The sequence below is a fragment of the Desmodus rotundus genome, chromosome 5 (assembly GCF_022682495.2).
Source record: "Desmodus rotundus isolate HL8 chromosome 5, HLdesRot8A.1, whole genome shotgun sequence".
Lineage (NCBI taxonomy): Eukaryota > Metazoa > Chordata > Mammalia > Chiroptera > Phyllostomidae > Desmodus > Desmodus rotundus.
The window spans coordinates 106984269-107009528 of record NC_071391.1 but is presented as its reverse complement, the minus strand read 5'-3'; the positions used below and the strand labels follow the sequence as shown (position 1 = coordinate 107009528).

The following is a 25260-nucleotide window of genomic DNA, read 5'->3' as shown; positions in this document are numbered from 1 at the left end:
CCCTTCTAGCTCTCCGTACTGCCTTGGCAACAACACTGAGTCTCTGGGGGGCCTGCAGGGCTCCGGCCGGAGCGGCCGCCGGGGAAGCCAGTGCGCTTGCGCGGAAGAGGCCTAGTGTAGGGGCAAGACGGCTGTGGGAAAGCTCCGTGAGCCTAGGGGACACTCGGGCGAGCCCCGGGGGCCTGGAGGAGGGGGAAATGTGGGATGCAAATGATGGCCCTGGGGCGAGGCGAGGCTGAAAGTTGCAGGACTGAGAGAGAACCCCGACTGCAAGGCCGGAGACCTGGGTTGTGGTCCGCGCTCGGTCGTGGGCTCGCTGAGCCACCTGAGGCAAGTCGCTTTGCTCAATTTTTCCCGCCAGAAAGAGAGAACCTGTCCGACCAGAACCCCCTCACACCCCTGGCTGGCTGCCTGTCTTGTTGGATGGAGATCTCTCGACATCGGCGCGTCGTAGCCGGCGAGCCCCTGTTCTCCTAGCCCCCACAGTTGACCAATAGTTTGGGCCGCGCCCCACCCTCCCCAGAATGGCGTTGCCTGCGGCGGGGGCCTGCTGGCGTCCCCCGGCCTCTGGCTGGGTCCCCGTGGCACCTCCCTCCGTGGGGGCAGTGAGGAGCCGTCCAGCGACAAGCCTGATGAAAGGATCAGAGAACTGTTATTCCTATGTGCGCATTTGTATTTAAGGTACGGACCCAGTTTCTAAAGTAAATACCTGTTCAGAGAGTTCAAAGTCCAGCTAAGCAGTCAGAAAATCAGACCCTCAATGAAGTCCCTTACCTAAAGTGATGCATCATAAGTATTTCATTTAGAAAGGACCCATCTTTATAGGAGGGTCATTTCCTCAGGTTCAGCTTGCCAAATGCCGGTGGGGGTGACTTAGAAACTTAGGTACTCGCTCGGTTGACAGTGCTGGCTCTTTCCGTTCTCTGATGCAGGTAGTAGCTGTCCCGACACGACTGAAGACGCCAGCGGTCTCCCGCCAGAACAGAGACACTGCAGGTGTGTAAAGCTGCTCATGCTTCTACCCTGCTTCCTTCATTTCATGCACAGTAACAGAAGGGCCTTCCTGAGATTGCTGTCACCTTCCCCGCCTGTCGCCTTCCCAAGGTTGGCCTATGTATGAGGGTTTTGTCCTATGCGGTCCTGGAGGTCAAGGAGGAGGGAGCAAAAGGAAGCAGATGCTGAGGCGCCAGAAGACATAGTGAGAGAGCTGGTTCCTGAGGTGCCATGAGCAAGGGGCACTGTGCTCCCTTCTACATTACGGTGAACCAGATGCCCAGCCAAGCAGCAGGAGGTAATCCTGCTCTTGGTTTTAGGAATCAGTGTGTCCTACCCCAAGGAAGATTCCTGTTTGCTGCTGGCAGCCAGTTCTGAGGGAATCCACATCATATTCCCACAGTGGTAGGCTGACATCGTACAGATGACATCCTCCTTCCTTAGTCACCTGACTGTGAAATATGACTGTCAGTTGTGTGAGGGCCATCTGTCCATTATGATCTGGCTTTTTGTTGTGGAGCATCCATGAGTCCAGCTCCCCCATGTTGATACACGGGCCCTCTTCCTCAGGTGCACATGGAATGAGAGACTGAATTAGGCAAACTGGCTAAGCAGGTGCAACATGTACAATATTGGTGACAACGGAAGAAGTCTAGGCATTGTATTGCATTCTGAGTTTCTGCCATCATAGGAACCAGATCTAGTACTATAAGCCCCCAGACCCAAGCCTGAGCACCTCACTCAGACCGCCCCTCAAGGTGCCATCCATTAGCCTCACCCCTTTGATAAGCTACCCCAGATCCCATTAACTTCATTGTCGGCAACAGAATCCCACCACCTAGAGTGGTGCTGCTGCCTTTGGATACCAGGACTCCAGCCCTCAGACTCCAGTGGCATGGGTGGTAAGAAGGGGGCATTTGGCTAAAGCAGCTTATTTATTCAGAATAAATTTACAGCCACTTAAAGACATTCTTTAACTTTTAGGTTTATAAACTTCTATTTGTTTCTCTCTCTCTCTTTTTGAGATTTTATTTATTTTTAGAGAAAGGGGAAGGGAAGGAGAAAGAGAAGGAGAGAAACATCAGTGTGTGGTTGCCTCTCACATGCCCCCTACTGGGGACCTGGCCCACAACTCAGGCATGTGCCCTGACTGGGAAACGAACCAGCAACCCTTTGGTTCCCAGGCCTGCACTCAATCCACTGAACCACACCAGCCAGGGCCTTTTAAAAAATATTTTACTGATTATGTTATTACAGTTGTCCCAATTTTTCCCCCTTTGTCCCCCTCCACCTAGCACCCCCCATTCCTTTTGGCAACCCACCCTATAGTCCCCACTTAGTTCACGTCCATGAGTCATGCATACAAGTTCTTTGGCTACTCTACTCCATTTCCTATACTGTATGCAATAGATTTCCTATATTCTTAACCTCCCCCTGCCTATTCTGTACCTACCAATTTGTACTTCCTATTCCCTGTACCTTTTCCCCTGTTCTTCCCTTTCTCTCTCCCAACTGGTAGCCATCCAAATGATCCACATCTGTGATTCTGTTTCTGTTCTGCTTGTTTGCTTAGTTTGTTTTTTAGATTCAATTGTTGATAGTTGTGAATTTATTGCCATTTTAATGTTCATAGTTTTGATCTTATTTTTTCTTAAATAAGTCCCTTTAACATTTCATATAGTAATGGCTTGCTGATGGTGAACTCCTTTTAGCTTTACCTGGTCTGGGAAGCACTTTATCTGCCCTTCCATTCTAAATGATAGCTTTGCTGGATAGAGTAATCTTGGCAGTAGGTCCCTGCTTTTTATCACTTTGAATACTTTTTGCCAGTCCCTTCTAGCCTACAAAGTTTATTTTGAGAAATCAGCTGACAGTCTTATGGGAACTCCTTTGTGGGTGACTAACTGCTTTTCTTTTGCTACTTTTAAGATTCTCTCTTTATCTTTAACCTTGGCATTTTCAATATGATGTACCTTGGCGTAGGCCTCTTCGCATCCATCTGGTTTGGGACTCTCTGTGCTTCCTGGGCTTACATGTCTATTTCCTTCACTAAATTAGGGAAGTTTCTTTCATTATTTTTTCAAATAAGTTTTCAATTTCTTGCTCTTTCTCTTCTCCTTCTGGCACCCCCATGATGCCAATGTTGGTGCATTCAAAGTTGTCCCAGAGACTCCTTACCCTGTTGTCGTTTCTTTGGATTCTTTTTTCTTCTTGCTATTCTGATTGACTGTTTTTGTCTTCCTTATGTCCCAAATCATTGATTGGATTCTTAGCTTCATCCACCCCACTGTTGATTCCCTGTAAATTTTTCTTTATTTCACACTTAGTGTGACCTTCATTTCTACCTGGGTCTTTTTTTGCTGTTGAAGTACCCAGTGAGTTCCTTAAGCATCTTAATAACAGTGTTTTGAACTCTGCATCTGATAGATTGCTTATCTCCATTTTGTTTAGTTCTTTTTCTGGAGTTTTTGTTCTGTTCTTTCATTTGGGCCATGTTTCTTTGTGTCCTCCTTTTGGCAGCCTCCCTGTGTTGGTTTCTATGTATTGGGTAGAGCTGCTTTTACCCCCTGTCTCAGCAGCATGGCCTAATGTAGAAAAGTGCCTGGTAAATTGGATGGGGCGGAGCCTTCGGTAATCACCAGGGTGGGGCAACCTGTGTGAACCAGGTTGATGGAGTCTCAGGTATGGTGTTGCTGCTCTGTGGCTCTGTGTGGGGGAGGGCTCAGAAAGGGGGCAATGGCTGCTGCCAGGCCTCTGGAGTTTTGTCCGGGAAAAAGCTGTCCCCTGGCATTTACCCTGATGCCAGACACTTCAGTTTCTCCCTGTGTGCCACTGGTGCCCTTCAAGCTGCTGCCCTGATGCTGGAGCCCAAAGAGAGTGAGTCTGAGTAAGTCCTAAATTCATTGCAGGCCCTTTAAGAGGAGGTGCCTGGGAATCCCACAGTTTGTTCTGCCACCCTATCCCCACTGGTTTTTACATCCAGAAGTTATGGGGACTTATCTTCCTGGCACTGGAACCCCGGGCTGGGTGGTCTGGTGTGGGGCTGGAATCCCTCACTTCCAAGATGTCCCTCTCAATTTTTATCTACCATGTATGGGTGTGGGACCATCCTGTTCAGTGTCTCTGCATCTCCATGTCTCCACCCCTCCTACTCTTCTGAATGAATCTGACTTCTTTAATTCCTTGGTTGTTGGATTTCCATACAGCTCGATTTTCTGATGATTCTGGGTGATAGTTGTTTTGTAATTTAGTTGTAATTTTTGCCGTGGATTGTATGAGGAGGCAAGCCGTGTTTAACTATGCCTCCATCTTGATCAGAAGAAGTTACTTAAAGATTTTTAAAGTCAGTTTTTCTCAACAGGGGCATAACTGAATGATGAAACCAGTTTTCTTTTTAATTTTTTCTTTTTTAGAGGACCAAGGTTTAAAAGACCTGAGGGACTTCTTTCAGTACTCACAGAAATCTCCTACACCCTGGCGATGACACGTAGGGACTTTTTCTTGCTCTACGTCTGAATGACTGCCAAGAAGGAAGGCAAAGGTAGAACAGTTGGATCTCTGGCTCTCCCCGTAGCTTCTAATCTCAGACCCTATTAAACTCCTTTCTGAACCCAAGGACAAAGCTCACTCGAACAAATGATTTTGAGTCATGAATGAAAAATCTTGCTCTTTCCATAATGAGAAAGAATTAAGAAATGGACAGGTAAGCAAGCACTTCTATTTGGGAAAAAAGGTGTTGGTTTGGGATATGTCATTGATAATAAGAGCATGTGTCAAGAGAACATGGAGCGTTGGTGCGTTAGTGGACATTTACATTTTTTTAGCCTTTTGCTACTATAAACAGTGCTACTATGAATGACACTGTGAGCGTTTCATCTTGCATATGGATACGTATGTCTGGTAGATGAACCCTAGAGTGCAGCTGCAGGCCCCAAACGTACAAAGCGTGTGTGATTTTGTCAGGTGTCGTCAAGCTGCAGAGGTAGTAAGAACAATTTACTCGCCAGGGCTCGGTCTTTGATAATATGCTAACTGAAAAATATTATCTAAGAGTAGTTTTATTTGACATTTCTCTTATCATGAGTAAGGTTGAGCATTTCTTCATATTTAAGAACTATTTATATTTCCTTTTGTGTAAACTGCCCATATCTATGTCTGTTTTACTAGTGGGTTGTCATTGTTGTTGTTTTTTTTTCTCTTACTGGTTTGTAGGACTGATTTTTAACACATTAAGTAAATTAGCCCTGTATTGGTGAGATGAGTTGCAAAAAGTTGGTCAGGGGGACAGGTTTGGCTGAGTAGAAAGGCCAAAAGTGAGGGAACTGCCTCACTGAACTTCACTTACTCGGAGCCCTGAGACCTTTAACAGAGCCAAGAAGTCCGTATATCTATATAAGAATTTTTTTAAAGATCTTGTTTATTTTTAGAGAGGGGAAGGGAGGAAGAGAGGAAGAGAAACATCAAAGTGTGATTGCCTCTGGAGCGCCCCCTACTGGGAACCTGGCCTGCAACGAAGTCATGTGCCCTGACCAGGAATCGAACCAGCAATACTCTTGCTTCGCAGGCTAGCACTCAACCCACTGAGCCACACCAGCCAGGGCTATATAAGCATTTCGAGATAACATTAACTCAGCTTGCAGTTTTTAAATCTAGATTAAACAGCTTTCTTTTATAGTATTCCTTGTAGTTAATGTCTTAGGAGTTCTTCCATTTTTTGTGTGTGAAGGTGTGACATTTAAGCTGTTGTCTTTGGGGACTGACATGTGCCCAGGAGATTGACTCTGGTTTGTCTTTCAGATTGAAGGTGTGTCTGCTGGGTACTCCCTACCATGTGACGAGGACAACAGTGCTCTTCTGGCTTTCCGAGAAATTCCTGTACATACTGCCCACACCGTAGTGCCTCCTGCCAATATAAGTCTTTGTTGCATGCCGCTGTGTGGTACCGGGAACACATGACACAGGACAGCATAGACCCCGTCCTCCGGGAGCTCACACTCAGGGGAAGGCGTGTAGGGCACAAACAAGCAAAACAAGCTCTGTCTAATAAGATCATTGCTATAGTGAAGCAGAATACAAAGTGCAGCGGGAATAACAAAGGCATTCCGCAGCGTCGGCTGAGTTGTGTGTATTTTTGTTTGTTTACTACTCATGGAAGGCAAACGCTTATCCCCACGTCACCCAACTTCTCATCATAGTTGGAGTGTTCCAGTGGCCTCTCTTTAAGACTAGCTTTCATCATCCCATCAGAGTAGACTAGATGCTTGTGGCCGCCAGCTTCAAAGACATTCAGTACAGTGGGTGGGGTATGTTTGTGTGGAGGGGGGACATCGATCCCACCTTCATACTAAAGATCGCTGCCCCTACAGATCTCGCAGCTGAAGAACCGCAGCATCCTTCGGGCCCTGACAACTGAAGCTTGTGCGTGGGCGCCGGGCGGTAAGGTCCTTTTCAGGGCCCCTGGACCCTGGGTGAGGCCCAAGTCAGAGCCCCCCATGGACCTGCTTTTCATCATTTGAATTTCTCTCACTACTTGTCCTACAGAAGTTTGTAGATGTATAATTATTCAAGGAGAATTAGAATCAACCCTGGAGGTCAAAAGATCTGAGTTCTAATCTAGCCCCACTAGCCCTGCTCGTGACTTACTACTGTGTGCCTTTGGGCGAATTATAAAATCTCTGTGTCCACAGTGGAAATATAAATACCTCTTTTGTCCTTCAGAGGATATTAGGATAATGAAATGAGACAGTATATGCAAAAAGGCTTTGAAAAAGCATCCTATTTTACCTGCTTTACGTGGTCCTTTCCTACATTACTGTATTTGAAGTTCATTTCACAGAAAGGCACAGTCGCCAATTTAGAAGCACCACTGCTGGAGCCAAATAGCTTTGATTTAAATACTGGCTCTCTCATCCACCAGCTACACGAGCTTGGGCAAGTTGCATAACCTTTCTAACCCTCACTTTTGTCCTCTATGGAATAGGGATTGTATCAGAACAGGTGTTAAGGGGGTTTTATAAGGATTAAATGAGGTAAGGTAAAGTGCTTAGTACACAGAATGTAAATCACAGTGAGCGCTTGCAAACAAAATGTAATCTCCCCAAAATATGAGGCTTATTAAAAATATTCCAAGGCAGAAAAATTATTTGGAGGTTTATGAAGCATATTTAGTAGTAGTTTATTTTTTACTGTGTGGTGACAAACCTAACATTTATTAGAGATTTTTCACCTTAAATGCCCAAATATTTTATGTTTCAGTACAACTGGCATTATGGGCCAGATATGTTTAATTGTATTAAACAATTATAATTTATTGGAGATTGCTCTCAGCTAATTGAAAGTAGTAGGCTGACTAAATCAGCAATGCTGTTTACTCTATGAGTAAGTGGAGAGCTTAAAAAAAGAGGCAGTTGAAAAAAGGAAAAAAGACGAAAAACCATACCTAAAGTGAGCTGCATTTATTACCCTGAAGATTTCTGTGTTGCCTCTGTGTTCTGTTAGGAGGAAGTTAGTATTCACGTAAGTGTCATCTTCAGATGAAGAAGGAGTCTGCCGGGTTCCAAAGGGAAGGGAGAGACTCTCTTGCTGTTTGGATATTTGTCTCCAGCTCGTAGGCACCAGATTACTAGGTGCCTAGTTACCAGACAGTTACTAGGTTGAGACCCGTACTTTCAGTTGACTAATCTGCTGTCACAGCAAAGTCCCATACCTTCGCTGGTGAGGTTTCTGCTCCTTGATCACAGTCTTTGATCAAGTAGTTTGTTGATGAGGCTGTGTGGGGTGAAAGTTCGGTCAAGTTGCTTGTCACGAGGACCTGAAGGGTAAAGAGTCAGTAAACCTGGGTGCGGCTGAGGGATGAAGGGTGGGGAGCCCCCTTCAGCGTCATAACGAGCGTTCCCTGCTGCTGTTCCACACTTCTCATTTTGTTCACCCACTTTGTCCCTCATTTTTCTCTCCCAAGGGTCCAGCATGCTGGAAGTGAGTTTTGTTTGTTGGTTGTAGTGTTCATGGTTGAGTGTACTGTATCCTGTTGAAGTTAGCCAACTTGGAACCCCTGAGGCTCTGTGTCTGCTGCCCAGCCCAGAGTGTGCGGCTGGCAAGACTGAATTTCCCAGAGGCCCAGACATTCGGGACCCTGGATTCATCTGCCACCACTGTTCGCTGCCTGCTGGGCCCAAGTCCACAACTGCGACCATACTAGCTAACATACATTGAGCACTTACCTTTGGGCCACGTACTCCCCTAAGAAGTCGAAGAGTTACATCATCCTTACAATAGTCCCACGAGTGGTGGTAGATGGTTGAGTAACTTGCGCAAAGAAAACCAGCTAGTAGGCGGTGGGGATGAAGACGTGCACCAGCGGTTAGGCTCGAGTGTGCTTTTAGCGACCAGCCTCCACTGCTTCCTAGCAACCCTCTCTTTCTCATTATCCGCTAGTATTTTGAGGTTTTGGTAGGATTTTATTTAATTTTCAAGTATACTTTCAAAACAGTGTATCATCAGGGGATGTCCTCAGCTAAGAGTTCAAGGCAGAGAGGAACAGTTCTAAACTGCTTTTACCACTGAGGCTGGAGGGATCATGACTTTGGGTATTTAACTGACGCCCTTCAACCTTTCCACTATCTGTTAATGTCCTCCCAGCAAATGGGAAAAGCCAGGCCAGGACAGCCACTGGCAGTTTGGGCTAGAGAGTGACACCTGTGCTTTGGAGACAAGAGCTCTGTAGTGGCTGTAGAGGACCTGTCCTGCTGCTTTTTTTCCTCTGCTTCTCCCCCTGCCCCTTAGTTGTGCTTTTATTCATTCATCAAATGTTTGTTGAGCACATATCATGTGTCAGGCAGTGTGCTGGGTTCTGAGAGCCCTGCCCTCATGGAGCTCCCAGTGCAGTGAGCAGGATGGTCACAACACGGTGACGAGGCACGCAGGTGAGGGCAATACTCAGAACTAACAGGAGGATGGGAAGGAGCTACAGCAGAGGGGCTAGACCCTGGGGTGCCGACTCAGCAGAGGGAGAGCAGTCGGTGCCAAGGCCTGAAGGTGGGAAGTGTGGAGAAACCTTAGGTAATTCTTTGTGTCCTAGGGCAGAGCTAGACAGGTACGAAGGGTCCAGAGTGTGAAGGTACTTAGAGGCCATGCTGAACAGTTGGCTCTTACCTTGAGAGTTAAAGGGTTTTGACCAGGGGGGACATCAGCCTGCCTTTTCGATAGCTCGCTCTGGCAGCCATGGGAAGAGGGATTCTGAGGGCAGCAAGACCCAAGGCGGGCGGATACGGCTGGGGGCGGAGAGTGATCAGAGTGCCTAGATCTCAGAGGGTCTCCTTTTCTCACAATTACAGTTGTGAGCCCAGAGGTGCTCAAAGCCCAAGGAGAATGGGAAGCCGTGGACAACATCCAGCCAGAGACAGGTAACTGTGAGAATAAGCGGTGGCTGATTATATCTCCAGGTAATCAGCTGTTGGTAAAGGCGCTGTCTCATGTGAGGCTAACGTCTCTGTGACTCTGGGATTAGGAGACAGAATTCCTGGGTGGTCTTATTTGAGCTGTGTGACATAGAATAAAACTTTTTCACATCTACAGATGACATTCTGGAGGGGATGGGAATGAATGCCGCGGAGAAAGGGCTGAGAGCAGACAGGGAGGACCTTGGTCGGGGTCCGCCTCCGTAGGGCGATGAGATTAGGCAGGAGGACAGAGGCAGGCAACCAGGGCCCCCCCGTAAAGTTGAGCAGATTGGTCACCGTACAGGGAAGTCCCTGCAGTTGGGGGCTGAAGCCATCGGCTGGAAGGCTCGAAGGGCTTGGTAAGAATGGTCTCACATCCCTTTCTGAAAGCCATAGGGAAGCAGAATGAGGACCCACATCTAGCCTAGCAGAATGAGCCCCACTTGAGCCCCTGAAGAGATGTTCCTGCTAACTGATGAGTTACTTCCCTATGGACTGGAGCAAAGGGTGGAGAGGGGGTCATTCATATTCAGGGTGCAAGAAGGGGCAAAATAGAATTTGGGAAAGACCCCTAAGCAAACCTGTGGTATGCTCTTATGTAGGTGCCTACTCCAGTCAGTGACTTGCCACCTCACAGATGGGTAGAATTTGGGGAGCCCCTGAGGGGCAGATCTATCCCTTCTCACTGCATAGGCTGGCAGTCTGAAAGGGGGGTTGGCCCAGCAAATGATGCCAGCCCCTTGAAAGAGGACTAGTTGTAGCTTTGGGTGTCTGATGTTTATAGCTGGAAGCCAGTTCTGGGCTTAGAGGTGACAACTGGAAGGCCTCAGTAAATGATTGCTGGCAGAATTTCAACTGTTGTAAATGCCGGGGTGTCTCCCTCTTTGTTTTGCCACAGGGAGCCAGGGCGCCTCAGACCAGCCTGGGCAGCTCATCTCCTTCAGTGAGGTCCTACAGCATTTCCAGACTGTTGACCTTTCCCCCTTCAAGGTATGACAGCAGGGAGGTTTGGGATCCCAAGCAAAGCTCCTTCTTCCGGGAATCAGGTTTCTACCCTACCAGGATAGGGCACTGGGCAAGCAAGATAGAAGCTTCCTGTTGAGGGCCCTGTCTCACCCAAAGTAAAATCTTGGGCACAGAGTCATGGTGCCAAAGACCTGTGTTTCATGCAGGGCGCCAGTGGCCTTTCTGGGACTGTGGCCCAGAGCTCGTGTGACCCTGTCGTACAGAGGTTCGTGTAGCTGCTCCCTGCTCTTTCATCATAGGGATGGGGAGGTCTGGAATCAAATGCTAGGTAGTTCCTTGGGGAAGCAAGGCAGACTGTCCAGAGAGCTGAGTTATTTGTGGCTAACATAAGAAAATCTTCCATTCCTTCAAGGTACCAGAAGCTGTCTGGGAATTTTAAAAAATATGTGGGATTGAGAAAAGAAAGAATATTGAGAATAACAGCTGGCAAGCTTTCTGGGGCATCTTGAGTGACCAGGAGTAAGTTTAGAGGAATGGCATTTCTGATCTTCTACCTAGAACCTGGCCCAAGAGAGAGGCTGAAGAGACAGGAGTCAGGTTGCCAGAAGCTGCCTAAATCAGTTTGTTTAAAACCCAGGGTAGTGGGCCTGAGCAATGAGAAGTCGGGGTGGCCTCGTTTAGGAAGGGGTGGTTGTAGAAGTGGCATAGGCTCTAGCTACCTCCGAGTGTCTAGCTCCAAGAAGAGGTCTCCACTAGACTCCCATCCCCACTGGCTGCCTCATCCTGGAATTTGAGCGTGCTGCTAGATTTTATACATTATGTCCTTTGTGGAGAGACAGAAACAGACACACAAGGCTACATACAAGCAGCCCTGCTGGGAAACCTGGTCTGGTGTTTGTGAGACCACGTGGGGGAGTCCCCATAGCCAGGCCTCTCTAGCCTCCTTGACAGTCAGTGGAATAGCCAGTTCTGGAAGAGCCTGAAGGACCAAATGTAGACACCTGACTGATAATGCCTGGGCTTGGGGACCTCTCTTTCTCTGTTATGAAGAACCTGGGAGCTGGGAGCTCCTGTCTCCTGGGATTCCACAGGCGCTTCTGCCCCCTTTCCCTGGCCCAGAGACGTAACTAGGGGAACTACTTCTTTCTGCAAGAATGGTCTCTGTACTTAGCCTGATGATAAGTTCATCAAAGCAGGTGAACCCAGCACACTGCCCATTACCTGCAACTTTCTCCCCAGAAAAGAATCCAACCAACAATTCGAAGGACTGGGCTTGCTGCCCTCCGGCACTGCCTCTTCGGGCCTCCAAAGCTCCACCAGGGCCTCCGTGAAGAAAGGGACTTGGTCCTGACCATTGCTCAGTGTGAGTGCACTGGTGAGGTCAGGCAGAGAGCACTTTGCCCACCCTGGTATTGAGCCTCCCCCAAGGGTCTTGCATTTTCCATGTTGGCGTGGGGAGCAGGAACTGAGGGGTAAACATCGGGTAGAACAGGGTGTCTTGAGTACAGTCTGGATCTACCTTGAGAAGCAGTCAGCCTTCCCCTGAAGGGCACTCCAACAGAGAGCATGCATGTGTCTTGGGGCAGGTGGCCTGGATAGCCAAGACCCAGTGCACGGCCGAGTCCTCCAGACCATCTACAAGAAGCTGACGGGCTCCAAGTTTGACTGTGCCCTCCTCGGAGATCACTGGGAAGATCTGGGCTTTCAGGGTAAGAAAGAGGAATGGTTCCTCTTTTCCTGGACCCCTGATTCTAGGACTAGAAGGAGAGCCCAGGTAGTCCTCTTCCTGTCATGCCAGCACCATGAGACGGGGGAAGGAAGGAATCCAGGGAGAGGGGAGAGCAAGTGCAAAGGCCTTGACGTGACACTCTGATAAATCGTGTGCCGAAGTGGAGCAGAGAGTGACAGGAGAGAAGGTCAGCTGTGGCCTTGCAGACCGTTGTAAAACACTTCCTCTAAGGGAGCTGGGAGCCTGTTGGAGTGATATGGTTTAGAATCTAGTTTTTTCTTTTAACTTTTCCATGAATATTGATGACAATCTTGTTTTATTTTTGAGTGAAACAAAACGGTATTACCTGGTTTTGGATTGTGCTACTCTTTTTCAAAATCATCAAATCACACTTGTATAGAATAGGAAAGTATCTTAATTTAAAAAGGAAACTTGATGCGCCCATAATCAATGGGCGGTCTGCTGGTATTGACAGCATGTTGAAGTCCCTTTGTCCTCCCTCATCTATAATTGTCTTGAATATTTCCTCTGTTTACACTGAAAATCACACAAGTGTTTGATTTTTGTCTCAACCATTAAACAATTTAAAAATCTCAAGAGGAGAAGCAGAATCTGTTGTATTTACCCATATATGTATTCTTTTCATTGTTCTTTCTTCCCATCTGATATTCGAGGATTCATTCTTTTATCATTTCCTTTCTCTTTCAAACATATCCTTTAGCCATTTCCTTATGTAGGTCTACTGGCAATAAATTCTTAGTTTTCCTTCATCTGAGAATGACTTGATTGCCCCTTTCTTCCTAGAGGGTGGTGTGTCCGGATCGGGAATTCCAGGTTGGCAGTTCTTGTTCAGCACTTGAAAAGTGGGCTGCTTCCTTCTGGCCCTAATTGTGTCTGATGAGAAAGCTGCTGTCATTTGAATGATTTCTCCCCGCTGGTTAAGGAGTTGTTTCTCTCTCTTTCTGTTGTCAACATATTTGTTATTTTCACCCTTTTTAAAAAAATTTTTTTTTCTTTTTTTTGGTCTTTAGTTTGCAAGTTTGATTATGATGAATCTTGGTGTGGATTTCTTTGGGCTTATTCCATTTGGGGTTTGCTCAGCTTCTTGAATCCGTAGGTTTATGTCCTTGGCCAGATTTGGTCAATGTTCATCCATTACTACTTTGAGGACTCTTTTCAGCCCCACCCCTGTGTGGGCCCCGATGCCGCAAACGCTGGCTCCTTGTTCATGTTGCCCGGGTCCCGCAGGCTCTGTTTTATTTTGTCATCTCTGTTATAGCTCATTGGCCTCCGAGGTGCTGTTCGTTTTGTTTTTTCTTTTTTTTCAGAATGGATAATTTATATTGTTCCATTTTCAAGGTCGCTGATTCTTTCCTGTTATATCTATTCTGCTGTTGAGCCCATCCATTGAGTTCTTAATTTTAGTTATTTTTTTAGTTCTGAAGTTTCTATCTGGTTCTTTATATCTGATATTTCTTTACTGAGACTTTCTATTTTTTCATTTGTTTTGTAAGTGTGTTAGTAATTACTTACCAAAGGCATTTTTATGATAACTGCAGTGGTAGTTTTCTATTGTTGCTGCAACAAATTATCCCTAATAGCTATAACAACACAGATTGATTAGTTCTGTAGCTCAGAAGTCTGACCCGGGGCTCACTGGGGTGAGAGCAGGGCGGCATCAGAGCTGCATTCTTTTGGGGGGGCTTCAGGAGGAACTGTTTCCTTGCCTTCTTCACCTTCCAGAGCAGGCCTTCCTCTTTCTTCATCTCTGAGCATCTCTGAGCCTGATCTGTTCTCAGATCTCTGTGTTTCTGCTTCCCTCTTTCTCTTCTTGCATTGGGCCCACCCACACAATCCAGGGTGCTTTTCTTACCTGCTAAGAGCAACCCTGCAATCTTAATTCCCCCTTGGCCTGCAGCATGGCCTGTGGGGAGGTTCTGGGGCTTAGGACAGGAACCTCTTTGGTGGGGCCATCATTCATTCTGCCTACAGCAGTTGCTTTAAAATCCTTATCAGAGAATTCAAACCTCTTTGTTATCTCAGTGTTGCTGTCTGCTGATTGTCTTTTCTCATCCAAATTGAGGTTTTCCTAGTTCTTTCTATAACAAGTGTCCTGGATATTTGGGTATTGTGTGATGACACTCTGAATCTTCTTTAAACCTCCTGTTTTAGCAGGACTCCTCTGATACGGAGCCAGTGGGGGAAGGGGCATGTCACCTCACTACTGCCAGGTGGGGGTGGAAACCCAGTTACCCTACTTGGCATCCACTCATACCACCGGCTGGTAAGGGCAGGGGTGCCTCATCACTGTTCCCATGTAGCCTTCACTGACATGCACGTCACTTCCACTGATACCCCCAGAGGGAGTGGGGGGCTCCTTAGCCCCAGGAAAGGATAAAAATCCCACTTTTCTGACTGCCCTGCTAAGGGCGTCTAGTTACAGTAGTTGGGGGAAGTCTAGGCTCTCTCCACTTGGCCTGTAACTAAGCTGTTGAAGCCCACGGGAGCAGGAGTTTCCTTAAGTTTTGTTCCCCCTCACCCTCAGTTCCCTTGTGCTTTCTGTTACAGGAGCAAACCCAGCCACAGACCTGAGAGGAGCAGGCTTCCTCGCCCTCCTGCATCTGCTCTACCTGGTGATGGACTCAAAGACCTTGCTGATGGCCCAGGAGATTTTCCGCCTGTCTCGTCACCATATCCAGGTGGGGCTTTGGTGGGAAGCCAGCAGGGAGGGCTGGGGAGCTAAGACCTGGCACAGCATTCTTCTGAGCAGCCAGGCGGGCCTCTGGGTTAGACATCTCGGATTGCTGAGGGCTCTTAGGACAGCTGAGGCAAAGCAGGCATGGCCTTCCCCTGTCAGTGCTGGAATCTGAGCTCCACCACTCATTAGCACGGGTCTCAAGCGTGGCCTCAGTTCCAGAGTCTTGGGTTCCTCATCTGTACAATGGAAATCGTGGCAACTTCAGCTGGATAGTTGGGAAAATTAAGTGAGGTAATGTACAAAAGTGCTAGGCATAATTGTGATGTTAGTGTTCCTACTCACTGCTCTCCCTGAGGAAATCCCTGAGCCTGAAGCAGGAGAGTCAGCCTTTGTGTGCCCCAGAGAAGGTTTGCCTGCGAGGGTCAGGTGACACGTGGATTTATTGACAGGCCAGAAGTGGCTCCTGTAGGCCTAGGTCTCTATCCAGGCCTGCTCCCTGGGGTCGGGTTTGATGTTTTCGCAGTTAGTAAAAGGTGCTACTCCCTCCACTTTAAAAAAACAGATTTGACCTGTTTCTTGCCATTCATCCATCCCAGATTCGTGGGACCTGGAATTCATTCACTAAACAAATATTTATTCAGCATCTCCTGTGCTAGTTGTTGCTTTTCATGCTGTGAGATAACGTCAGTGAGCAAAACAGACAAAGATGCTTCTAGCAGAGGAGACAAGACAGTAAGCATAATACGAACAGAAATTATGGGGTGTGTTAGACGGTGGTCAGTGCTAAGGAGAAAAGCACAAGTTGGGTAAGACTTGGAGGATGTGGGGAGGGGGCTGTAGTATTTCATGGCGTGGTCAAGGTAGCTTTCATGAGAGGGCAAGACTTACAACAGGCCCTGAAGAGGTGAGGATGTTAGCCAAGCTGGGTTCTGGGGGGAGAGCATTCGCTCCACGCAGAGGGAGCAGCTGCTGCACAGGTTGCACGGAGAGAGTGTGTCCAGCATGGGAAGGAGTTGCAGGGGAGACAGCTGGGGGGAAGGAGGATGGGAGGGCGGGAGGAAAGGAGGTCCCAGGGTAAGAGGGACCAGATGGCATACTGCCTGGTAGGTACGATAAGGACTTTGGATTTTACTCTGAGCAGAATAAGGGTTTTCGGCAGTCTGGAGTACATGATTCAGCTTGAAACTTTTTATGGATCCTATCATCTGCCAGGTTGAGGATAGTCTAGGGCAGTGATTTTTAGCCAGTGTGCCACAAGAGGCACATGGGTGTTTCTGCAAGACTTTTTAAAACATGCAGTACCTGATTGTTTAGTCAGGGGCACTGACGTCTTTTCCCCACCAAATAAGAAAATGATACCAGTCAACACAACGATAGCCGTCCAGTGAGTGAATGAATCAAACTATACCTATTTTTTTGTCAGCTCGGCAAAAAATTTATTTTTTGGTGTGCCACAGATTTTTAGTAATTAGTTTATGTGTGCCATGAGATGAAAAAGGTTGAAAATTGCTATTCTAGGGCGTTATAATCAAATTAGAGATGATGGTGGTTTGGAGCATGGTATTTTCAGAGGAGGTGGTGTGAAATGGTCAGGTGCTGGGTAGAGAATCTCAAGCATATGGGCTTAAGAGAGTAGAACCAGCATATTTTTCCGGTGGATTGGATGTGAGTGTGAGAAAAAGAGAGGGGTCGATGATGATTTTTAGTGTGAGCAACTGGAAAGGTAGAGTGGCCACCAGCTGTAATGGAAAGGTAAGAGCAAGTAGCAGGGTTCAGTTTGCTGTGTGAACGTTAGGGTGAGGTTCGCACCTTCGTAAGAACACCGCAGACTCACGTGCCCTCTCCGTGCCTCGTATCCGGAGCACAGAATGGCAGCTTGTCTCACTGCTGGCGAGGCTAACCTTGACCACGTGGAGAAGGAGACAGCTGCTGGGTCTGCACTGTGAAGTCACTGTTTCTCCCTCTGTAATCACTAACTGTTGGGGAAAATAATTTGAGACTATGCAAATATCCTGTTTCTCCTCAAACTTCGTTCTAATGGCAATTTTCTGTTTCCCTCATCCTCCTACATTTATTAATTCTGTAAGAATTAATAAAATTTGTAAGAAGAATTGTCTGTGCTCTTCTATTATTCAGTTACTTTTTATATCAGCGTGGACTCACGGGTTTTTTTTATCCTGTGAGCTATAACCCAACATTATCGTTTCTTTTGTTGCTCACATTGTTCCATCTTTGGCTTGTGGAGCATTCTTGCCGGTGGCACCTGTGGCCTTCACCATGCCCTATTCTTTCCTGAGAGCTTTTACTCTCTGGACACCAAAAGATGGTCTAGGTTTATCTTGTATCTTCCCTGAATAATTCCCAGCCCTGGAATCAACCAATTCTCCAAGGAGCCCTTGTTCCTTAAGTTAGAGAATGCTATTTAGAAATCAAGATCTGAGCTCCAGGCATGCGCACTGCTCCTAAGACCTCACTCCTTCTAGCCCCTCTCAGCAGACGGAGCTTGTTATGTGTGTGTGTATGTCGCTGGTCCACTCCCGACTCTGACAGGAGAGGTCTTCAGTAGCGCTTCACAGAAACAGGCAGGCGGTGTGCTTTTATGCTGCCTGAGGGAGAGGGGCCTGGGAATGCGTGGCTGAAGGTCAGACCTGCAACGTTTCAATCAGGTCATTTTATCTTACAAGGCTAGAGTTGGGCAGGCCTGAGTTGCGAAAAGTGTTATTGACCATGTTAGTCATTAAGTCCCAGGACCTCGGTTTTTTCCCTTTTTAACATGCGAACATAACTCCAACGCTGTAAAATTATTCTAAGTTGAAGATAAGCTGTGTATGCCCTGGCTGGTATGGCTCAGTGGATTGAGCACTGGCCTGCAAACCGAAGGGTTGCCAGTTCGATTCCTAGTCAGGGCACATGCCTGGGTTGTAGGCCCGGTCCCCAGTAGGGGGCACATGACAGGCAACCACACATTGATGTTTCTCTCCCTCTCTTTCTCTTTCTCTTCCTCTCTCTCTAAAAATAAATAAATCTTAAAAAAATATATGTTATGTAAAGTCCCAAGGACATTAATCATTTAATGAATGTTACTTATCAAACTAACTTGATTCCCAAAAGTAAAAATACACTTTTTACATCTTATGTATAACACATGCATAAATATATCTTACGTTTTTTTAAATCAATGAAATACATGTGTGCGCACACATACTACTTTAGTAAGGTAGGACCTTCAAATCCAAAACTTCTTAACTATAAAACAAATAATTATACAGTTCCTACCACCTGGGCATTTTTTAATTTATAATGTTTACTATGTATGTCTGTATCTTTGGGGGAGAAATACTCATTAAATCTGAAGACTTCACATGTGCCTGTGTAGTGCAGGAAACACTGGAGGAGGCAGGAGGGGGCTTCATGAGTGCCAGGTCTTGAGATGCAGCCAGACCCCACAAGCAAGAGTGTGGGCATATTCTGTGGTCATCGTGATTCAGGGGACCGATGTCCGAGTAGGGTCGAGAACTGTACCAGTTAGCTTATGAAACAATGTGGCCTCTTGTACCGCTCTGCTCTGTTACAACAGACTCCCGGGGTTGAGGAGTATCTTAGCCATCACTGGTCTGGCCCTCGTTTTAGAGGTAGGGAAATAGAGAACCAGAGAGGGGAAATGGCTTGCCCACGGTCCCACAGCTAATGATTTCCTGTAAATCATCTCAAATCTCAGTTTCTCCCTTCTTGTGATTTATGAAGACTCTTGTAAGACCTTGCTGCAGAGATATAGAAGCCAGTGCACAGGGTTATTGCCAACTCAGAATCCCTCGCTTGTTTTCAAGGATAGGCTTGAATGAGGTGAGGGTACCAACCACGCAAACAGGGGAGGGAGGGGCATCCCAGACAGAGGGAACAGCAAGATGAGAGAGGAAGCACTGGGTACTTGACCTTCACGGACCCAGGCTGACCACTTTGACCAATCTGTTCATCCCTTCGCTTGCTGGCCTTTGTGGAATTTGCTGGGGATTTATATTTATTCCACAGTACTCTCATATGCGTGTCAGAAAATATGGAGAAACAGTAGCTTATTAAATAAGAGGTCTCGTGTAGGTATCATTTAGCTGTGGTTTGAGGCAAGTCTCTGAACCTCTCAGGCCTCAGTTTGCTGTTTTATGAAGTAAGGGGTTTGGCCTAAATAATTCAAAGATCCTGTTCAGCTTTATATATATATTTCCTTGAACTGTTAGTAATTCTAAGGTTTTAAAATAAAACTTGATCTCAGGAGCCTATGATCTTACCCCTGCTTAAGAGACAGAAACAGATGGGTTCTGGTACAGAGTAGCAGAGAAATTGTTAAAACTTTTCATTATGGGGATATCTTTTTTTTTTTTAAGATTTTATTTATTTTTAGAGAGGGAGAAAAACATTAATGTATGGTTGCCTCTTGCGCGCCCCCTACTGGGGACCTGGCCTGCAACCCAGGCATGTGCCTTGAGTGGGAATCGATCCGGTGACCCTTTGGTTCTCAGGCTGGTACTCAATCCACTGAGCCACACCAGCCAGGGCACCTTTATGGGAATATCTTTAATTACAAATAAAAATTTTATTTAAGTTTTCTGTTTCTTCTTGAGTCAGTTATGGTACCTTTTTCTAAAGGAATGTGCCCATTTTACTTAAGTTGTCAAATATATTAGCATAAAGTTGTTCACAATATTTTCTTAATATCCTTTCAAGGTCTTCAGGTTCTGTAGTGATGTGACCTTGTTCACTCCCAATGCTGGGGATGTGTATCCATTCTCTCTTTTCCTCAATCAGTCTAGTTTACAGTTTATCAATCTTACAGATTTTTAAAAAATAAAATGTCTTTTGGTTTCCCCCCAAAAAAAGATCCTATGAATCTTGAAAACACAGAGTTTTCTAGGAGGCAGTACAAGATCGGAGTAACAGCGGGGGACACAGCCCTGCCAACAGCCAGTCCTGTTTCTCTCCAACGGGGAGAACCAAAGTTTCAGGCACCCGTAGTACATCCTGCTGAAGGGGAATTGGCACCAGACTAGAAATGCTGGGGGGAGGGACCCCAGGGCCCGCATGGCCCGGGCAGTGTGGAAGTGCTTACCCCATGCTGTCCTGAGAAGGAGTGCTGCAGCACCCACCTCGAGATGCGGGCCACGGGGAGGGACTGTGGGCACGCAGGGTGCGCCTTGCAGTAATGCTCACACACAGCAAGTTGTGTAGCCTTCCACGCAATTTCCATCCATTTGGTCGCATCAGCATGACAAGCCTGGGGGGGGGGGGTAGGGCAGAAATGATCCTTGCAAATCTCCTTTACACAGGGAAGCAGTGTGAGGATCAGAGAGGTAAAGTACCTCTGCCCAGAGCTGGGTAGCTCGTAAGCGGTGAAGCTGGGCCTGGGACCCACATCTCTTGACAGCCCGTGGGCAGGCTGCGGACAGCAGCGGTTCTCCCCAGCAACACACTTCCGAGACACCTGGGGGTGCAGGTGCCCAGGGCCCTCCCCAGAACTACTGAATTGGAATCTCCAGCAATGGGGCCATGTCAGCAGCAACCAAAGACAGTCTGGTCTTCCTCTTCAGTATTCAAAGGTGTTTAAGCCCAAACATTAGGCATGAAGAGAAGGGAAATTTTATTTTATTTTATTTTTTTAAAGATTTTATTTACTTTTAGAGAGAAAGAGAGGGAGAGAAACATCGAGGTGTGAGAGATACATCCAGCGGTTGCCTCTCACATGCCCCCAACTGGGGGCAGGGCTAGAGAAGTCAAATTTTAAATGGAAACTCCACAGTGTCCGGGTCTGGTTTCCTCTGCTGTTACTCATTTCCCTACACCCAGCCTCAGTGTAGTATTTTAGAGCAAAGGGACACTTTCCGGATCCAAGGGAACTGCCGAAGGAAAGGAAACACATCTGAATTCCAGATTTTCACTGCTTTTTAATAAGTGGTCTTTAAAAGAATGTTCCTGAAAGTGAATGAACACTAGGTTTAAATCTGAAATTCTGTTAATTATGTTGCTACCATATTCTTGTTCCCTTATTTAATTTTAGACTGAAAAAAATCAAGGAAAGGGGTGATATTATGCAAGTATATATGATAATTAGATAGGCAATACAGGAAAGAGTAAATGATCTCAGCCACACACCCTGAGGCAACACTAATAATTGTGACCGTTTGTGAGCACCCACTTAGGCTGACGCTGTGCGTATGTGATCTAAGTTACTCCTTAGAGCAGCTCTGTGAGGTCGGTTGTGGGATAATGGAACATGGAAGCCATAGATAATAAAAGCCGTCTCATAGAATTTTTGTACTGATTAGTGTCTCAATGGCACCCAGCATGGCCCATGTGTTGGGGTGTCGGGGTCCCCAGGAACCCTCAGGTTCTCCGATTCACTGGGAGGACTCACAGCTATGATTTGGTGCAGTCAAAGCAAAATCAGCAAAGGGAAGAAGTGCATGGGACAACATCCGCAGGAAACCAGGTGCACGCTTCCAAGAGTCCCTCCTAGTGGAATCACACCAGACACACCTAACTCCTCCAGCATCACATCGTGCAACAAATGAAACGGTGCCAACCCAGGGAGCTCACTCGAGACTTAGCGCCTAAGGTTTTGACTGTGGGCTGGTCATGCAGGCCCCATCTGATGAGCGCATAGCAGAATTCCAGGGGGGGAGCAGGTGTTAAACACAAACCATATTATTTGCACAAAGTACTTAGGCACAGTGAGTTGTGCTGACGAAATGGTGGGAATATCTCAAAATCCAAGTTCCCAGATGCTAGCCAAGGACTCACCTCGTAAGCAGTCCTTTCTAAAGACAGCAGTGTCGGGCCTGCTGTGTTAACGTTTATTTGCCTCTTGATTTTGAGGGATAGGAAAGCTGAGTCTCATAGAGTGTGGGTGGCCTCCTAAGGACACACAGCTAGCAGGTGGCGAGGCCAAGCTCTGGGATCCAGGTGTCATGGAAGACCCTGAGGAGAATCTTTGTGGAGCCAGAAGATCCTCTACAGTTGGGTCAGTGTTGTCTGGCTGGACCATCTGCAGTAACGGACCTATTCCAGGTCTGCACCGCGCAATACAGCAGCTAGGCACCTGCAGCTACTGAGCACTTGCAATACTGCTAGGGTGACTGAAGAGTGGCGTTTACACTTTGTATAACTGACAATTAACTTAAATTTAAATAGGTACATGTGGCTGCCAGCTGCCACGCTGGACGGCACAGCACACCATCATGTGATGAGTTTTCTTCTCAGGGGAGGCAGATGGGATGAGCAGACTCTGCGTCTGGCTCTAAACTAAGGCATACACTGATCTGCGAGTCCCTCTCAGTGGGTGTCCTTGTCTGTGTGCAACAGTAGGAACTAACAAGTAATGTGCGAAAGCTTTTCATCTGCTTGGTATTTGGTTATTAAACAGGAAGGAATTTGCTCCTCCAAAAATAAAGCACCACAGTGGACCCCCTGCAGGGGATCCAAGGCCGGTCCTGGTGAAGTGCCCCGGCTGCACTCCATGCTGCCCCCTCTGGGGAGCTTGGGCTCCACAGCCAGTTCTGAGGCCATCCTGTTAGGAGAGAAGGGGTGTGCCAGCAAGTCAAGGCTGACTTTCTACCTACCTGCACCTTCTCTGACCTTGGATGAAATGCTTATGCACAAATAACCAGAAGCCTAGGGAAGGGGAGAAGTGATAGTTGGACACATGGGCCCCACTCCTCTTGTGTTCCTGACCCGAGGGGTGGCGTGCCCTTGGGTGGCACATGGATAGGTCTGGTGAAGGCCTAGGAGAGCTAGTGGACCAGGGCGTTGAAGAGGCAGGAGAAACCTCCCAGGAGTTATGTGCACCAGCTCTGGAGTGAATTAACCTCAGTTGGAATCCTGGTTCCACTGCCTTAGGGAAGGTATTGAGGGTCACTGAGCCTCAGTGTCCTCATCCGTAAGATGGGACGGTCCTGGTGAACGTTAGTGTAAGCACCTGCAGTATCGCTGTTGCCTCTGGGCCATGACTGTTGTCACTGCCCGCAGGCCTGGCTGGTTGTGGAAGATGGGAAGCAGGAGTTAAGACCTGGGTTGCCACTGACCTGGTACCACTTCCATTCCAGCAATTTCCCTTCTGCTTGATGTCTGTGAACATCACCCGCATTGCAATCCAGGCCTTAAGGGAAGAATGTCTCTCCAGGTGAGTCCCCACACTGCTCAGCCCCCAGCCTAGCTCGTTAGTGACCCAGCAGGGCCTGGTTCCCTCCCTCCCTGCCTCATTCTCCCCAGCTTTCTTCCTTTCCTGCTGGCTTCTGGGGGCACTAGGCAAAGTCCCCGTGCACCTGTGCCAGTCTCTCAGCCCATCTCTCCTCCTCAACCCTGTGTCAGATGTAAAGGCTGCCTAGGGAACGGCTCCCCTGGGAGAATAGTGGGGGAGGGTGCCCAGGTGTCAGCTTTTGTCCCCTGCTGAGCAGATGACCTCCCTTGTCCTATAGAGAGTGTAACCGGCAGCAGAAGGTGATCCCAGTGGTGAACAGCTTCTATGCCGCCACCTTCCTCCACCTCGCTCAGGTCTGGAAGACGCAGCAGAAGACCATCTCAGACTCAGGCTGTGTCCTCAAAGGTGTGCTCTTTCTTCTGGGGAGACCTCGCTGCTGAACTGCTGGTGTCCCCAGGGTGGGGGCCCCAGGGTAGGGGCTAGACTGGTTTTGGCTTCAGTTCCCTTCCAGGCCACCCTCTGGGGCTGCTAGTTCTTTCTCTGCTACCCTCCCCTCCATTTCTGCCCTTATACCCATGGGGATCCTATTTTCTGAGTCAAAGTGGGGTCCAACAGTGGGCTGACTGTTCAAAGTTGCCATTGTCCTGGCCAAGGCAGTGTGTGGCCCCGGGGTGCATCTGGTTCCTTGATCTCCCCCTCTGGTAAGCTCCCCCTCTTAAAAGTCTCCTTCACCTTCTCTCCATAGGCTCCAGGTTGGGGGCACTCCCTTGAGCTGCAGGGCCCCCAGACTGTGCAGTCCAAAGCCCCTCTCAAGCCTTTTGCTCCCCAATGTCCTCTGTTCCAGACTTGGAAGCATTGGCCAAGAAGAGCCCAAGGCGTCTGCTCAAGACCCTGGAGATCTACTTGGCCGGTGTGTCGAAGGGACAGGCCTCCTTGTTGGGAGCACAGACGTGCTGTGGGGCACAGGCCCCTCGCTCCAAGGACCTCACTTTCACGGGTGTGTGTGACCTGCCTCCGCCCTCCGCTGAAGGCACGCGGCTGAGCTGACCAACCTGAGGCTGGCCGGCTGACAGACCGCAAGGCTGGGCCGCAGGCAGGCCATGTCAGGAACACCCTGGCTGGGCCAGGCCCCTTCCCACCTCAGCAGAAGGGGTGTAGGCAGCTCCCGGGCCTGGTCAGAGGAGCCGAGGACCTTCATCCTCATGACACATCGGGCAGTTACCTTACAGATCTTCCTCCAGAGCAAGAACTTTGCCGAAACCTTAGGCCATAGGTTACCAAGTCAGGCCATAGGTTACCAAGTTGGGCCATAGGTTATCAAATCAGGTCCCAGGTTACCAAGTCGGGTCCCAGGTTACCAAGTCGGGCCATAGGTTACCAAGTCGGGCCATAGGTTACCAAGTTGAGTCATAGGTTACCAAATCAGGTCCCAGGTTACCAAGTCGGGTCCCAGGTTACCAAGTCGGGTCATAGGTTACCAAGTCGGGTCCCAGGTCATCCTGATGAGAGTGAAAGGTCACGAGGGGGGAGGCCCCGTCTGGATGTTCCTCGTGCCCCCACATTGAAGGACATTCCTAAGTAGGGCTTTCAGGCCCCTCCTGGCCATAACAGGGACTGGACAGGAACACAGGGTAGTTAGAATTTGAAGGGAGAAGCTAACAGTGGCAGCAGCCAACAGGAGGCAGCATGAACCAGACCAAGCTACCGAAGGCTGCAGCTGGGCTGGCTTCACTCTCCTCCATCCAGCAGGCCAGTACCTGGGTCCCCCTGGGGTTTCTGGCCTTGTGTTTACCCCACTCTCCTCTCCCATCTCTCCTCCCTGCTTTGTGCCTCCATTGCTGCCCAGCCGCCTACCAGCTGGGCTTCCCCATGGAGGCTGCGCAGTTCCCGTCAGAAGTGGTTTTCTAGTCTGGCTGAGGGAAGGGAGACCTTCACACATCAGCAGTTATTGAATAAAAGAGTTGTTCTGGGTTAAAAGTTCCACGAGTTTTCCTCCAAGACGAGCCTTGCGCCTTCCTGGGGCCCTGTTCGAGCCAGGCACTCCAGCGGGCCAAGGCACTGGTCATGGGCTCCAGATGTTGCTCTGCCCTGGCCAAACCCCCACTGAGTTCACATGATGTCCGCCCTGCACTTGCAGGTCCAGAGACTCATACACTCCAGCCAGTGGGTGAGGGGCCCCTGGCTCTCGTTACGATTGACTGGTGTGACGCATCCACACTGGGTTTCTCCTACATTCGTTTCTGGGGAAGCT

At 48.2% G+C, this 25260-nt stretch overlaps 1 protein-coding gene across 5 annotated transcripts; it reads left to right on the top strand.

The window, feature by feature from the left end:
* The first annotated feature begins 82 nt into the window (after positions 1–82).
* Positions 83–24986, top strand: ELMOD3 (ELMO domain containing 3). Of its 5 annotated transcripts, none has more exons than XM_071221532.1 (14): positions 85–330; positions 933–996; positions 1105–1291; positions 4407–4696; positions 5791–5868; positions 6360–6429; positions 9327–9395; positions 10330–10421; positions 11637–11760; positions 11984–12106; positions 14695–14825; positions 22915–22991; positions 23287–23414; positions 23854–24986. In XM_071221532.1, exons 4-14 carry the CDS (start codon positions 4643–4645, stop codon positions 24054–24056), a joined length of 1149 nt encoding a protein of 382 aa, XP_071077633.1. In that variant the 5' UTR covers positions 85–330; positions 933–996; positions 1105–1291; positions 4407–4642; the 3' UTR covers positions 24057–24986. The 5 variants fall into 5 exon arrangements, with proteins under 5 accessions (XP_071077634.1, XP_071077633.1, XP_053779597.1 ...); XM_053923622.2 differs by having other exon boundaries at positions 85–681; XM_071221533.1 differs by lacking the exon at positions 1105–1291 and having other exon boundaries at positions 83–330; positions 23755–23868.
* The last annotated feature ends 274 nt before the right edge of the window (positions 24987–25260 follow it).

Bases quoted from the DNA above. Each gene is read 5' to 3' on its own strand.
- ELMOD3 (XM_071221531.1), top strand. From the start codon at position 4,643: ATGAATGAAAAATCTTGCTCTTTCCATAATGAGAAAGAATTAAGAAAT. The intron at 5,869-6,359 runs GTACATACTGCC...CTGCCCCTACAG, and splicing joins TGGCTTTCCGAGAAATTCCT to ATCTCGCAGCTGAAGAACCG. The intron at 12,107-14,694 runs GTAAGAAAGAGG...TTTCTGTTACAG, and splicing joins GGAAGATCTGGGCTTTCAGG to GAGCAAACCCAGCCACAGAC.